This window comes from Acinonyx jubatus, chromosome B1 (genome assembly GCF_027475565.1).
Source record: "Acinonyx jubatus isolate Ajub_Pintada_27869175 chromosome B1, VMU_Ajub_asm_v1.0, whole genome shotgun sequence".
Classification (NCBI taxonomy): domain Eukaryota; kingdom Metazoa; phylum Chordata; class Mammalia; order Carnivora; family Felidae; genus Acinonyx; species Acinonyx jubatus.
The window spans coordinates 45,512,288-45,529,278 of record NC_069382.1 but is presented as its reverse complement, the minus strand read 5'-3'; the positions used below and the strand labels follow the sequence as shown (position 1 = coordinate 45,529,278).

General features: G+C 40.5%; 1 protein-coding gene across 8 annotated transcripts in view; it reads left to right on the top strand.

Moving 5' to 3' along the window:
• The window catches only part of UNC5D (unc-5 netrin receptor D), a 543,854-nt gene that overhangs the window by 338,788 nt on the left and 188,075 nt on the right, over positions 1 to 16,991 (top strand). For all 8 annotated transcript variants that reach the window (XM_027070311.2, XM_027070293.2, XM_053216628.1 and 5 more), the window contains one exon: positions 12,176 to 12,279. In XM_027070311.2, the coding sequence (XP_026926112.1) occupies positions 12,176 to 12,279 (104 nt within the window). The remainder of the gene's footprint in view (positions 1 to 12,175; positions 12,280 to 16,991) is intronic.

Genomic DNA, 16,991 nt, shown 5'->3' with positions numbered 1-16,991 from the left:
TAGAGTTGGTAGCTGACTTCTCAGGCCATAAGCATCTAGGGCTGGAGGACTGAGGCAGAACCAAATGGGGGCACCGGGCCTTGACTTTCATCTTGCTGGCATCCATCTGTTCTGCACTTGGACCAGCTTTTTTATTCCAACAAATGATCTGTATTTGGCTAAGTTACAAATTCCTTTTATGTGTGACAAACAGGATTTGCTGTTCCTTCAGAAAAGTATGGGTGGGAAAGATTGAGAGCTGATTTGCATACTGGTGTTGCTGGACACTAATGGGACATCGTACTGTCCTCCTGAAATCTTAACAAATGACTAGGACTATGACTATTAAAAAAATGGCTATGATTTTTCACTGCCTGATTTGGTTTGAATGAGTAAATTATTTTTATTTCATTGCATTAACTGCCAGAACATTGAATGAGCCGATAACTCCCTGGTGTTGCTGAGCCGCAAAGAACTATTATTCGGAATTGAATTTTTATTGATTTTCTTGTGCTACAATGACTTTTCTAACATAGTAGCATGAAAGGAAAATGAGAAAAAGGCCAAGTAGGGCATAGGGTGAGGAAGGGGAGGCTGCCGCTTCCCATGGCCTCACCCCGATGGACTACTTATTGGCAGGCACCGCTGACTCGGGGTGATCTTGTTGCTGATGAGATGATTTACAGGTTAGCCAAGCACCTGGCGTCATCACCTTGCCCTCCTCTTCCCTTCTGCTGTCTTTGTTTCCAGTCGCTTTGGGCCTTGTTGGCATTCTGCTGTAGACACGAACAGGGCGGTGGGGTGAAGGAGGAGCAGAAGTAGAGAGGGTAATGTTCCACACCGGTCAGTGCTGATGTTTGTTAGCGCCTTAACGCGTGCACACATGGGCACACACATGGGCAGCATGAGTCAGTGTTACTTTAGCATCATTATAGTACCTTCATCTCTTCGTGGTTTTGCTTTTTCTAGTTATCTTGACTCCTGGAGACCTATTTGTATATTAAGTTTATAATAGTCATTCACGTGAGTTGAAATGGAAATGCGTTCACTCATTCAACAAATATTTATTGATGGCTCCTGTGTAGTCCAGACGCTAGAGGCAAGGCGGTGAGCAAAACAAATGAAAAATGTTGTCCTTGTGCACAGATTCCTATGAGTAAAATTAATATTTTAGAATTCACAAAAGATTGAAAAATAACAGTCCTTTTGGCCTCCTTTAAAAAAAAAAGCTTATTTTGAGAGAGAAAGAGTGCAAGTGGGGGAGGGGCACAGAGAGAGAGGGAGAGGGAGAATCCTGAGCTGATTCTGCACTGCCAGAGCAGAGTCTGATGCGGGGCTCGAACCCACGAAGCCCTGAGATCATGACCTGAGTTGAAACCAAGAGTCGGTTGCTTAACCGACTAAGCCACCCAGGTGCCCCACTTCCTTCTTTAACAGACATGATAGGAGTGAAACTTGCTACAATAAATGGAAAGAAAATGGACTTCTTCCCTGGTTTCTGATCTAGTTTAGAGAATCTTGACAACTCCTAGGAAAGAGTGGCTTTTTTTGGACATTATTTTTTCTGGCTATAAAAATAATCCATGCTCATTATGGAAAGTTTAGAAAATGCAGAAACAAATGAAGTAGAGAATTAGTATACCCATATTCACCCAGTAGCAAGTCTTTGAAATGTTGAGTTTCTCCTCTGTAGGGCTTTTCCTATAGCATATATAGTAATCCCACACCAGTTGCTATTTTAGAATTTTAAAACCTTCAGTCTTGATGTGTATGTATGCAGTTTGGTTCAGTTCCCTTATACAAAGTAATGTGAAAATTATTTCTCTTCTTCCCAGAGACCCATGTAAGCATGATTGTAAGTGAGATCAGAAGGTGGAAATCTATTTATATTCCACCCTCTCAATATATATGAATAGAAGACCAAGTCTAATAAAAGAGTGTCCTTATGTGATGTGATAACTTCTGGAAAGAGAGGTAGCTAGGCAGGCATTTTGCAAGAGATTTGCAAGAAAGAAACAAGAGCATATATATGCAAGAAGAATGCTCTAAGCCAGCAAAGCCCGATTGGAATAGTAAAAGTGGTACAGTGTGTATTATGTAGGCTGTGTGAGGCTCTACCTCTGTTTAGACCTATAACTTTTCTGAGGAACTTTCCTAGAATCACTCGATTAAGTTGGGTCCCACTGTGATAGATTTTTACTGAACTTACTACTTCTCTATCTCGTCACTCATGAATACACATTTTTAATGTTTGTTTATTCATTTGGAGAGAGAGCGCACAAGCACGGGAGGGGCAGAGAGAGAGGGAGAGAGAAAGATTCGAAGGAGGCTCCACGCTGCTGGCAGAGAGCCTGGCGTGGAGCTCAAACTCAGGAATGGTGAGGTCGTGACCTGAGCCAAAATCAAGAGTTGGATGCTCAACCGATTTAGCCATCCAGGCGCCCCCATTAATCTTAATCTCTTGTTTAATGTCTGTTCTTCCTGTTAGCATGTATGCTGTGGGAGTATTGGGATGGTCTGTGTGAGGTTGACTAATGCACTCCACTGCCCATGGTCAACAGCATGAGTGAATGAAGGAAGCTGTTGCAAATAAACTGAAAACCTGAAGGCAAAGTAGGAGAAGGCCTGCCGACCAAAGCAGGTTTTTAATGCAGATGTACCTACTTTTATTTGGAAGTAGATGGTTTCTATAAAAAATGTATTACATTTTGAGGAGGCCAGTTCTCACATATTAGAAAATATATATAAACGATAGACACCATTCGCTCCATGCTCTTTTATGTAGCAATTTATTCAAACATTTACTTGCAATGTAAATATTCTTTGAGCTTTGTAACGTCTGTGTAGTATTCCATTATAGGAACACACCAAAAGATATTAGCCATTCTTGTGTTATTGGATATTTAGATTGTTAGCAACTGTTCAGCATTATAAGTGGAGAATTGAGCAATGTCACCCTTCCACATTTTTCTAGGTAGCTGTGTAATCGTTTTTTTAGAAAATTTTAGAAATAGGTTGCTTGAATTATATAAATGAATCCTTTTAAATAATAACTTTATTGAGATATAATCCATAATACCCTGCAGCCAATGCATGTAAAGTATACAATTTAATAGGTCTTTTAAAATTTTATTTATTCATTCATTCATTCATTCATTCATTCATAGAGATAGGGAGCATAAACAGGGGGAGAGGGGCAGAGTGAGTGAGAGAGAGAATCTTAAGCAGGTTCCATGCTCAGCGTGGAGCCCAACGCAGGGCTTGATTCCACCACCGTGGGATCGTGACTTGAGCCGAAATCAATATTCAGATGCTCAACCGAGTCACACAGGCGCCCCTACAATTTGCTAGTTTTTGGTACATTCTCAGAGTTGTGCAACCATGTTCAGAGTCTATTTTAGAACACTTCCGTCACGCTGAAAAGTAAAACCGTTCCCATTAGCCGTAACATTCCCCTCGCCCCTTGCCCTGACACCTGCAGTGCTTGGCCATCATGAATCTTTCTGGCTGTATGGATTTGCCTCTTCAGGACATTTCATATACGTGGGATCATACAATATGTAGTCTTTTGTGTCTGGCCTCTTTTACTGAGGATATTCCTTTCAAAATTCATCTGTGTTGCAGAAAGTACTCCAGTATTTTATTTCTTTGTATTGTCAAATAATATCCCACGGTATGGGATTATTGTCAGATAATATCCCACATGTTGTGCATTTATTCATTAGAAAGTGAACATATAAATGAACTGTTAAAGTAATTTTGACACATCCTCTAGCTTGCCCTTCATGTTGACCCGTTTTCACACTACCTAGCAGTGTTTAAGACTATCTAGTTTTCCATCCTCTTTCCAACACTGGGAATTAGTACTTAAAGAAACTAATAAAACCAAGCCTCTTTGGAAAAGTAAAGAGACATATTAATGCTTTTTAAATGGGCATTTCTTTCATGATTAGGGATATTGGCCTTATGATTATCTCTATTAGTTGTTCCTCTCTTATGAATGTTGCCTGAATGCCCCTTTACCATTTTGTTTTAGCGTATTTATCTTTTTTGTTTGTTGTAATAGTGCCATTTGTGTATTAAGGCTGTCCAGCCTCTGCCTATAATGTTGCTTGTAATGTTTGAGATTGAGGTCATTTTTTTTCCTTCCAGGATTTTATTTAAATTCAAGTTTGTTAGCATATAGTGTAGTATTGGTTTTAGGAGTAGAATTTGGTGATTCATCATTTCCATATAACACCCCGTGTTCATCACAACAAGTGCCCTCTTTAATGCCCATCACTCATTTAGCCCCATTCCCTGCCCCCCCTCCCCTCCAGCAACCCTCAGTTTGTTCTCTGTGGTTAATAGTCTCTTATGGTTTGCCTCCCTCTCTGTTTTTATCTTATTTGATTTTCCTTTCCTTCTCCTATGTTCATCTGTTTTGTTTCTTAAATTCCATATGAGTGAAATCGTGTGATATTTGTGTGTCTCTTCACGTAGCATGATACCATCTATCCATCCACATCTTTGCAGATGGAAAGATTTCATTCTTTTTGATGGCTGAGTAATATTCAATTGTGTGTGTCTGTGTGTGTGTGCATATGTATGTATACATACCACACCTTCTTTGTCCATTCGTCAGTCGATGGACATTTGGGTTCTTTCCATTGTTTGGCTATGTTGATAGGGCTGCTATAAACTTTGGGGTGCACGTGCCCCTTCAAGATTGAAACAGTTTTTAGTTTGACATGTCTACCAAACATTATCTACCATCATTTCCTTAAGGATTCTTCTTTTAATTTTCTTTAGAAGGGCTTTCCCTATCCTAAGATCCAAATAAGTATCTTGTGACTGCTATGGTTTTATCATATATTAATTTATACTTTTCATTTGAGAGTCTTTGAAAAATTTTCCAGTTTATAATTAATATGTATATCTGATTTATGAAAAAGCCTCCTCCTTTTAATCATTGCAGCCTTATAATAGGATTTAGTAATTGTGACCTTTATTAAGCTGTGTTATGTACCCAGTGCTCTTAAGACGATTTTACATGTATTAGCATTTAATGCCCACAAAAACTATATGTGATGAAAATTATTATCCGCATTTGGCAGATGAGGAACCTGAGGCAAAGAGAGATAAAAATACTTACCAAATCAAGGTTCTAGTAGGTGGCAGACCCAGAATTCAAATGGATGCTCAGTCTCCAGCCCCACCTTCTTCAAAAGTGTGCAGTCTTACTAGTCGAGTTCTAGAACAAATGACCTAGGAGTTTAAATCCTTATCATTACTTAACATGCATGCTTATGAGGTGTTATGCATTTCTTTTTCCAGAGTTTTTGGATAATTACACGAATATTCCTTGCTATATCATAAAAAAATTAGATTTGAACATTTTCAAGTGTGTTTTATTGCCCACTGCCAAATGTTTTGAAACCACAACTTCCAAATACTTACTAATTCATTACTTTGAGCATCATTTTTAAAAAAGGTAATTGTTTTTTCAGGAAGGGGCGCAGCTGATTAAAATCTCTCTTGACTCTGCCGTGTCTGAGACTATTGTTGTTAGTTTGCTCATGTATAATAACTTGTTTGGGAAGAAAAATTTGGTACCTGTGCTCTCTTGTTTTTTCTTTTCCTCAAAAATAAAAACATAGGGGTGCCTGGGTGGCTCAGTTGGTTAAGCATCTGACCTCGGCTCAGGTCATGATCTCATGGTTTGTGGGTTTGAGCCCCACATCAGGCTCTGTGGTGACAGCTCAGAGCCTGGATCCTGCTTCAGATTCTGTGTCTCCCTCTTTCTCTGCCCCTCTCCGACTCATGCTCTCTCTCTCTCTCTCAAAAATAAATAATAAACATTAAAAAAAAAATAGGTATGATTAATTATACCCTGGTATATGCTAATATAGGAAAAAGTTCTAATCCTAGCCTGATTTTTGTTTCATTGTCAATCACTTCTTTTTTAAAAAAAATATTTATGTAGCTTTATTGAGATATACCTAACCAATAACCTTGTGTAACTTACAATTTGCCATGATTTGGTATCCGTTTTTGTTGTGGAATGATTATCACAGTAAGGTTAGTCAACACATCCATCACCTCACATAGCTACATTTTTTCTTTTTTTTTTTAAATTTACTCTCTCAGTAACTTTTAGGTAAACAGCACAATATTGTCAACTATATTCACCATGCTGTATGTTAGGTCCACGGAACTTACTCATGTTTTCACTGGAAGTTGTACCCTTTGACCTCCATCCTTTCCCTCACTTGCCAGCTCCTGGCCACCACTAGTCTTCTCCTCGTTTGTGAGTTCAGCTTTTTTGTATTCTATATATAAGTGAGATCATACAGTATTCGTCTGACTTACTTCATTTAGCGTAATGCCCTCAAAGTCCCATCTGTGTTGTCTCAAATGGCAGGATTTGGTTCTTTATTTTTATTTTATTTTTTAAATGTTTCTTTATTTTGAGAGAGAGAGGAAGAAAAAGAGCATGAGCAGGGGAGGGGCAGAGAGAGGGAGAGAGAGAGAGACAATCCCCAGCAGGCTCCATGCTGTGAGCACAGAGCCCAATGCAGGGCTTGATCTCATGGTTGATGAGAACTTGAGCTGAACCAAAATCAAGAGTCAGATGCTTAACTGACTGAGCTACCTGGGTGCCCCTGTTTTTTTGTTTTTGTTTTTTAAGCCGAATAACACTCCATTTTGTGTGTGTGTATGTGTGTGCACATACACGTCTATATAAACACACATGCACACACACACACACCCCACTCCATCCATTCATGCGTTGATGTACACTTAGGTTGTTTTCATGTTTTTCTGAATAATGTTGCAGTGAGCATAAGATATAGACATCTTTTCGAGATGGTGATTTTATTTCTTTTGGAATGGGTTTGCTGCATCTTATGGTCGTTCTGTATTTAATCTGGGGTGGGGGGAGGAGTCTTCATATTGTTTTTCATAGTGGCTCCTCCAATTTACTGCCCCTCCACCAGTGCACAATGCTTCCCTTTTCTCCACATTGTCATCCACATTTATCTCTTGTCTTTTTGATGATAGCAATTCTAACACGAGCAAGGTGGTATCTCACTTTGGGTTGGATTTGCATTTATCTGATGATTAATGATGTTGAGCACCTTTTCAAGTACATGGTGGACATTTGTGTGTTGTCTTTGGAATAACGTTTATCTGGGTCCTTTCCCCATTTTTTTTTAATGGATTGTTTGTTCTTTTGCTGTTGAGTTGAATGAATTCTTTGGATATTTTGAAGATTAGCCCCTTATTAGAAATATGGTTTGCAAATATTTCCTCCCATTCCATAAGTTGCCTTTCACTTTGTTGATCATTTCTTCTGCTGCACAAGAACTTTTTGACATAGTCCTAATTGTTTATTTTTGCTTTTGTTACTTGTGTTTTTTGTTGTCATGTCCAAAAAGTTGTTGTCAAGGCCACTGTCAATAAGCTTTTTCCCTAGAGTTTCTTTTAGTCGTTTTATGGTTTCAGGTCATACAATTAGGTCTTTAATACATTTTGAGTTAATTTTTGTGTTACAAGTTAGGGGTCCAATTTAATTATTTTGCATATGGTTATCCAGTTTTCCCACCACCATTTATTGAAGAGATACCCTTTCCTCATTTAGAATAATCGTATCCCTGTCAAATATTAGATATCTGTATATGTGAGGTTTTATTTCTGGGGTCTCCATTCTGCCCCACTGATCCATGTGTCTGTTTCTATGCTGATACTGTATTGTTTTGGTTACTGTAGCTGTGTAGTGTAGTTTGAAATCAGGAAGTATGATGCCTCTAGCTTTGTTCTTTTTTTTTTTATTATTATTTCAAGATTGCTTTGGGCCTTCAATGTCTTTTGTGGTTCCCTGTGAATTATAGGATTGTGTTTTCTATTTCATTAAATAATGCCACTGGAATTTGTATAGAGATTGCATTGAATCCATTGATGACTTTGGATAGTATAGAAATTTTAACAATATTAATTATTCTAGTCCATGAAATTGTTAGTTACATCAGTTTGTTTACTCCTGAGATACTTATAAAATTATTATGTTTCTAATTTTCTTAATTTTGTTAAAATTCAAAAATTTTAACTATGACATATTTAGGATCTTTTTTTTTCTTTCTAATACTATTTTGCCTTGTATCCAGTGAGCTCTTTTGCAAACTCAAGTCCTTTTTCACCTCAGAGAAGAATTATTATCATTCTTAAATAGGTTGTCATTTATTTTCTTTCAGCTTGTTTCTTTCTAAAATTCCTATTCTATTTAATACTACATTTCTCTATCTCAACATTATCTTTTGTTATTTATTTTGTTCTTTTGCTGGAAAATTTATTATCATTTTATAATTTTCTTCTTAGCACATGCATGCAACATATATTTGTTAAGGACATGCTCTGTATCGGGTGTTCAGTAGCCCTGAGAGTATGAGGGCAACCATCTCAGATATAAAGCCCCCCATTTATAGAAATGAGGAAAACAGTGAGGAGTAAGAAATTTTAAGAGCCCTACTAGAGGCAGCCTCATAAACTGGGTTTTGTTGGTTACATAGCTGTTGTCTCTTGCCTCTAAGACCACTGGCATATAGTTTGTAAAGCTGGAGCAGGTACCTCTTTGCCAGATCCTGGCTCCCTGTAAGGCTCCACCAGTAGGGGGCGGGGGAGGAGACTAAACAGTAGAAGAGGGAGGAAGTCTACTTGTTAATTTTCTGTCCCTGTCAGCATCACCCTAGTAGAGTTTCTTCATCCTGGAAGTGGCAGTTGCTTCTTGTTTCCAGCTTATTATTTTGTTTCAAGTACTAACAGAACCAGCTTTGTTAGGACCCACAGAGGCTCCAGCACCAGATTGATGGACAGTCTTTCTTCAGACGTCTTGGTCTTGATTTCTTAAATCCCTCTTCCACGTTCCTGAGGTGCCAGCACCCATGCCCAGTGCTTCACAGCTCTGTAACCCCAACCTCTTCTTTTGGCCTCCTCCAACCCCTCTGCTTTTTTCCTTTTCCTGCCTGGATCCTGACTGGATCCTCACTAGTTTAGTTTTCTGCAATATTCAGGATGCTGTTTACGGTCTCCATGGTACGTATGTTTCTAATTCAGCACTTATGTTGTTTTTTTCTTCCCCCTGCATAGTGGCAGTTTTCTTGATCTCAGATGTTATCCTATTTATAACTCCCTACTCTAGATTCTCAGTTGCTATTTCGTTTTGACTTTAAAAAGCTCAAATTAGAAGTTCTATAAAAATGTCTCTTGTTTCTTGTCTTAGAGGAAGCCATTGAATCTCATTTCTATGGTTTGCCTCCTTTATTTGTAGAATTCTTTTTATATGGCTGGGGATATTTTCTCTACTACTGGAAGTTGCATGGGTTCCTATCTAAATCTTTCAAGCCTCAGAACTAACATAGGTGATCAAAGTATGTAACTTTGCCAATTAAGAAACTAATCAGGTTAGATGACCTGTGGTGGGAATCAGAGGTAGAGCTGGAAGCATGTACCTCTGTGTCTAAGGGTTTATGTCCATGATTTTTAGTATATTTCATAGCCAGCTGGAATTTGGTCTGTTTTCTCTCCTTAGGAGTCAGAAATACCAAAGTTCTACCATTAGCCTCAGGTATGGGGCAGGACTCGGTGATGCTTGTGTTTCTTACTTGGTGTGGTATCTGGTGTGTGGCTGGATGCTCGTTATGAGCTGGATCCTGATACATGACATCATACCTTTCCGCTGACCCCCTACTCCATCGCTGATTTGCCTTTCATCTTTGTCTCTCCTTACTGAGGGGTATTAATATGCTTCTGGCCGGAACCCTGCCAGTGATTCCCAATGTCACTTGGGGAGAAGCAAGAGGTTGGGTAGGTCCCTCCTGTAGTTTGATCCTGGCTGGATGAGACCCACTAGGTGTCTCTTCTTTATAGACATTACCCTTTCCTACATCCCAGTGGGAATGCAGGGCTTCCTTTTTTAGCTGCACGTTTTCCTATTTTATGGAGCTGTTGGGAATGGGGAAGTATATTGGATGTTTTCATCCCAACTTTCCTTTCACCTGCCAGCGTATTAGAGCAGTGGAGTGAGGAGCTAACCATAAACTATGCATTTGGTTACCATTTCCATTTCTCCTGAGCAAAGAAAGGAAATAGAGCTGGAAGACAAAACAGAAATTCCCACTCTGTTTTCTGTGCTTCATCTGGTCGAATACAGATTATGTGGTGTTGTCAAAGCAGCAACCATTATTCAGCAGCACCAAGGGAGGCTTCATTTGGAAAACAAAGCAATCAAGAAAAACAAAATGGCAAACAAACCAAACAAAAATAGCCACGAAAACTCAACCCTTTCCTTTAGCAAACTGAGTGTTCACAAAACTCCTGTTGAAGTCATGCTCACACTCTGTGCTACACCGGTTTCAGTCCAGCCCTGATGAGTGAATGAATCAGAAGGAGGAAGGATTTTTGACTCACAGCTCCCCTGGGGGAAAGCAAAGGAAACTTTGTAGTCAAATGGTGCAGGAAACTGGAGATTTTTCACTCTAGGGTTTATTCACAGTTCTTCCCTCATGGTTTTATCAGCAGTCAGGTGACCCTCATCACACTTGCAGTCAGAAATTCTGAATCAGACTCTTAAATACAGTAAACAAATTGAGGGTGAATTAAAAAAAAAAAAGAAAGAAAAATAATTTAAAAAAAAGAAATTCTGAATCATAAGTGCTATGGCAGTTTATGGATCTGGAATAGAAGGAATCTGGCTTCATGATTTGGGGAGCAGGAGAGAAATGAGAAGAAGGATGTGCCCCCTGCCTGCAATGCAAGTCCTTTTAAGATCTGTTGCCTCGTATATACTCATGAAGATCCCTGAATATATAGCACTACTGACAAAAGGCGTCAGTTGCCTCTGGGAGGGAAAACATTAAGACTAGAATTGGGAAGAAAGTGAATACATGGATGGTTCTGCTTGTTATTCATCCAGTGTTTCTGACTTGCTAAAAGCAAGTTTAATGTATTTATACAATTTGTAAAGATGTAACTGATTCTGGAGCTCTGCTCTTTACAGGGAACATATTTCATGTTAGTGTAAGCACTAAAGAAAATTAAATCAATAAATCCACAGCCTGTAATTTGAGATACTCAATTGAAGAAAAATACATTGTCTGGGAGGGAGGGGGAACCGTTCACATCGAGAAAGACTTGTAAAAGCCGCCTTTGTTTTACTAGTGCAGGATTTCAGGTGATGGCAAGAGTTAAGCCTGTGCTGTAAAATCATCAGTGCTTTGTGACACGTCGCAACAAGCGGAGGCCGCTCACACTTTGGTTCTTGAAGCAAGCGCTCAACTGGAAAGCCACTCAAGCCATGCTTTCTCTCTGAACTCTCTGGGTCCTTCTCCCTAAGAAAGTTTTTGCTGGCTATAGCAGGCAGAGACCGGATGTCAGGAAGCTCTGTGCAGTTTTTCCCCCTCGCTGGCATCGATGTTCTCCATGACCACTGGCAAGCCAATTAACCTCCCCGGGCATCACCCTTCCATGTGTAAAAGGTTAATAGTGCAGCTTGTTTGCAAAGTGCCTCGAGCCTTCCATGAAGGGCACTACGCAGATACGCAGCATTGCTGTTTGACTGGAGGGCGTTGTATTTTTTAATTATATGTTTGGTTGGATGGGTTATAGATTTCGTGGTGGTTGAATGTTGCCCCATTCTCCCTGGTTACACATAAAGACTAATAGGTAATCTCACTCTATTACCATCTTCTAGAGCCCCCTAGAGGGTTAAGGAAAAGGCAGAGGTTACAGATTAATAATGCATTCTTTAGTTAATAAAAAAAAAAATCATGTGCATCTCAACTGCACAATTATGGCTGTGGATGGCAACTTATTAGGTCAAGTGTGTCATCAGATGCTAAGCAGATTATGTTGGCAAAGACTCAGGAAATTAGTTGTTTTTTGTTTGTTTTCTCTCTGCGCCCCCAGTAAACCTTTCCTCCTTCACGGCAGCATGGAGCATAGGAAGTTCTGTTATGGTTTATTTCAAATATTTGGGAAAACGATTTTCTTATGTCTGGAACTCCTAAAAACAGTGACTCTTCTGTGTCGACCCAGTTTGCGACATTAAGCTCACTATTTTATTGTATTTGGACCACATGTGAAGAATATTGGCCCTAGAGTAAATTGTCCTATACCTCACACTTTTGTTGTTGTTGTTGTTTGTTTGTTTGTTTTGCAGATTTAAGGAAAAACTTCGAACAAGATCCACAAGGAAGGGAGGTGCCCATTGAAGGCATGATAGTGCTGCATTGCCGGCCACCCGAGGGAGTCCCTGCTGCTGAGGTAAGATACCCGCCCTGGTCCCAGGAGGGAGAGCAGAGTCCTATGTGGTCATAAGTGAAGTGAAAGAGTCTGTGTCTGGCATTCTTGCTCTCTGGACCCAGTTGCTAAAGGTGAAGATACTGCGAAGGAAGTAAGTTGGAAGAGGAGGTTGTCTCTCGCCTACTTTGTTGTTGACACAAAGCTCTTGTGAGGTAGCCTGAGTAGGATTTTGGTCTGTGTTCTTGATTTCGGTGACCTCGGATCTCACAGGTGGCATCCTCTGTGTCCTCAGTCAGTCGCCTGGGACACTCTGACATGCACCTTGGGTCATGGCTCAACCTGTCACATGAAAAAGTGCCCAGGGAAGGACATGACCCTAGTGCCACAAGTTTCACTAATGTTTGTACTCAGTCTCTGTTTACTTACGGAACAAACATCCACTGAGCGTTTATTATGCTGTAGGCACTGTGCTGGGCATGGGGAATATAAAAAGTGATGAAGCCACAGGTCTCCTTCACGGTAGGAGTCTAGAATCCAGAGTCACTCTTGGTTTTTGTCCTTGCATGTTTTCTAGGACTTCTCCTATAGTATTAGAATCTAATTGTCAATGATGACACATTGTGGTCATGGCAAAGGCTTCCTAAACCTTTCAGGCCCTCTTAAAAGATGTTCTCATAGATGAGTAATACAGTCATGAAGGTAATACTGAGGGTGAAGGGGGGAAGTACAAGGAAGGCTTAATAGAATGATACGTTTATAAATGAAGGCCCGAGTTGAGCAGTAGATAGTTCAGTCGTGGATCTTCTGTGGGAAGCTAGGAAAATGTCTTTAGAACTGTGGTTTGTTTATTCACTGAGAGGTAGAGATTAAACAAAAAAGAAGAAGCCTTTACCTCACATTTTCGCTAAAATTGCTGTGGGATTTTGTAATTGGAAGGACAAAGGAATCGAGAAAATAAAAGGGAGCGGAAAAACACACACACTTGCATGTTTAGACAGAAAGCATGCTGGGTGGGCACTATTGAAAGCTCAAGTGGTTCACAGAAATGAAGCAAACGGACTTGAAAATTAAAGTGAACATTCCATGCATGATAGGAAATGATTAGAAAGGAAAATGCTTATTTTTAGATTGTTATTTAATGTGAAACAGGAAGGTTTTTGGTTCTTCTCTTGCTGCCTTTCCATGTCTTGCAGAGTGTGCTGTAGTTTCCAGAGCAGGGTGAGAGGCCGCAGGGCATTCAGTGCACAGGGGAATGCATCACTCTCATTCAGGACACCCTACTGCTCCCAGGAGTCTAGCGTGGGCGTCAGCAGTTTGCTATAAGCACCACCTACCTCTCAAAATCCTGATTTACAAATGTCCATGTGGGGGGCGCCTGGGTGGCTCAGTCAGTTAAGTCAGTCAACTCGGGTCATGATCTCAAGGTTTGCGAGTTTGAGCCCCATGTCAGTCTCTGTGCTAACAGCTGGGAGCCTGGAGCCTGCTTGGATTCTCTCTGCACCTCCGCTGTTCTTACCCTCCCCTTCCTCTCAAAAATAAATAAACCTTAAAAACAAACAAACAAACAAACAGCCAACCAGCCAAACAAAAAAACCCAAATGTCTGTGTGGACAGGAAATCTTGGCGGGGGGGGGGAGGTGATCCCTGTTCAACTCCGTACACCTTCCTATTCTCCCTTTGACAACAAATGACACTTTATTTTAATCATGTTTATGTTATTAGGAATAAATCTCAGAGCCAGGCTGGCTGATATTAAATGAGGGCCATCCCAAGGAGTAGCCAGGGCTACAGGATGGTTGAAAACAGACATTCTGAGCTGAGAATGAGGGAGAGCTGTGTTTTCTACATTTTGTGTTATAGGATGGATCTGGAGAGTGTTTCAGCTACATTGTGAGTTAATGGGCTGTTATGGAGCCCTGACAAGCATTTATAGCATCATCTTAATGCAAGAAAGCATCTCAAATCCAAACACCAGGGTTTCCTTGGAATTTATGTGTTGGTTACTACCTATATCTGCACACCAGTATTTACAGCTCTCTTAGTGTGTGCAATAGCTTACATGGCTGGTATTACCATCGACATCTGTGTTTTTGCTGATGGGCGGGCAGAATGACAGAAGAAATCAAAAAGGGTAGAGAAGGAAAGGGAAAATGTACATACCCTTCCCCGGTCAGGGTCTCCCATGATGAAGATGTCTGCAGTGCCCGTCATGCGGTCTCCAGGTCTGCAAGAGTGCACCACTGTGCTTTCTGACTTCACAGTCAAGTGAGGATCCTGTAGTTAGCTAACGACTCTCCAGGGTGGCAGTGATAGGAACTGTGTTTGGAAATGATCAGTGATGTAATTGTCACTGTGAGGCACTTTCCATTATCTTCTTTGCATTGGAATGTTCCTCCCTCTCCACCACGTGGTTCCCTTGCTGCCCACCTCCTGTGGGGCCATGGGGTCATCACTGGAAGGGGTTGTGGCTAGCAGGGCCACTGGTATCTCAGCAGATTTTGCCCTGCAGTGGCCTAGGAGGTCTCCTCCTTGACACATCGAGAGGCGTCTTGGGGGCAGGTCCAAGTCGTGTTTTCCTAAGACATGTACAATTGTCTTCTCTCTGTAAGGTAGAACTTCCCTGGCAACTAATTCATCTGTTGACCACAGAAGGTGGTTTGTGTAAGCTCAGGAAGAGCTACCCTTTATAGAATGTCCCCATGTGCCAGGTACTGTGTTAAGTGCCTTCACTGTTGTTTCTCTTGTTTTTATGTTTATTTATTTATTTTTGAGAGAGAAAGAGAGGCAGAGAGAGACGGAGACCGAGAATCCAAGCAGGCTCCACACTGTCAGCGAGGAGCCCGACATGGAGCTCGAACTCCTGAACTGTGAGGTCATGACCTGAGCCGAAATCAAGAGTTGGACGCTTAATAGACTGAGCCACCCAGGACTCCCTTCTCTATGTCATTTCACTTGATTTGCAAGTGAGATGGTAGAAAGTTAGAGGTATTTTCATGTCCATCTTATAGGAACTTGTCCAAGCTCTTGGATCACTAGAAAGTTATTCTAACGTTAAAGCTCAGATCATTTTTTCTTCTCTAATATTTTTTTTGTTTTTAATGAGACTCTGGGTTCATTTAGTTTTCCCCAAGCTTTTTGAAGCTTGAGAGCCCAGAGGCCAGTGGTAACATATCTGTTTGCTATGCTCCGGACCTTCCACATTAGAAATAGAGATTAAAATTTCTTCTAGCTAACATGCCAATCCTAAACCTTCTGTAAATTCTTTGTTCTTTTGTTTCAAATAAGTAATCTGCTGGCAAAACGACGAATAGAGCAGTGATAAAAATAGAGGTGTTGGGAGCTCAGGAGGACGAGGAGCCTGGAGTGGGTCATGTCTAGAACCTCTGTGCTCCCAAGGGCCAGGAGCCTGGGTTTGATGCTGTCCTAGGTGATAGGAAGGTACGGGATTTCCAGAGTTACAAGAAGGAGGCCATGGAGAAGAAAAGGAGACATATGAAAGGGGAGACAAGAGACCCCAGGGTGATCTCTTTACAATTTTTCCTACATCTGGCTGTAGCCGTGACAGAGCTCATTGTCATGAAGGGTCAAACACTGACTAGCACTTCCCAATGCTGTGACTGATAACAATTTACTAGCCACCCTGAACCTCCGATTCCTCATCTGGAAATAGGAACGATATTTTCCTTGTAGGATTGCTGGGAGACAAAGAAGGGTTGGTGGGGAAACAAGAACATTCAAAACAGTCTTTAGTATCAAATAGTAGAGATTATTGTGGTTTATCTTCTTCCTTTTTAGCCTAGTCTTTCATAAAGCTTCACAAACCTTTAATTCTCAGCAAAGATGGAGGGCAGCCTGGTGGTTGGAGAACCAGATTAAAACAGAGACTCTTGTGATATCTGATGCATTTTCAACCCTATGAAAAAACAGTGTGCTTCTCAGACCATCCCTCCTCACCCCAGACTTTACGTGAGCTCTGCCCTCCAGCCTGGGCCCCCTGTTCTTCCTTCACAAGCTCATCCAAGGACAAAGACCCTTATCAAAAGCTCTCTGCTTCCCTCTCTTTTAATCTATCACAGGGAAGAAATAAATGGTTATTGACAGAAGCTGGTGAGTATCTGTGTTTCTGTACCTTGCTTACCCCATTGAAGAGTCTTATGAATGGTAGTCGCAGGAGTAGTAAATACACTTTCTCAAAAGTAGCATATGAATTTGAAGATTCTTACCAGACTCGTTTGCATGCTGGTTTGGATGAAATAACAGGTCACACGCTCTTTCCAAAATACCTACGGTTTGAACAGATGATAATTGAACCTTTCCTAAACTCCACGAGCTCCTATTGCTGGATGTGTTAGAGCATTTTGTCACTGCAGTTACTGTTAACCTTAGCCTTGGGACAGTTCTAACTAAAGATAGCAACTTTAGTGTTTGACACTTGTTGTTTAGCTAAAACCAATTGGCTCTTTTCAAAACAATTCGTTATCCCACACTGCACTTTTTTATACTCCCCAATTAAATGGAAAATCTATCTTTCATAAAAGTTAGAAATTATGTCCAATGAAAATCCGACATTTTAATGGTTTTCCACAGATTAAAATTGTAGAGTTCTCAATAAACCCTGATTTACTGATGTTGGCCATAAAATGGTTATTGCTGTTAATAAAGCCTGTAAATCTTAACAGGTTATATTTGCCTTGGACAATAAAACTTGCCATAAAGGCTTAGTGTCTAAGGCT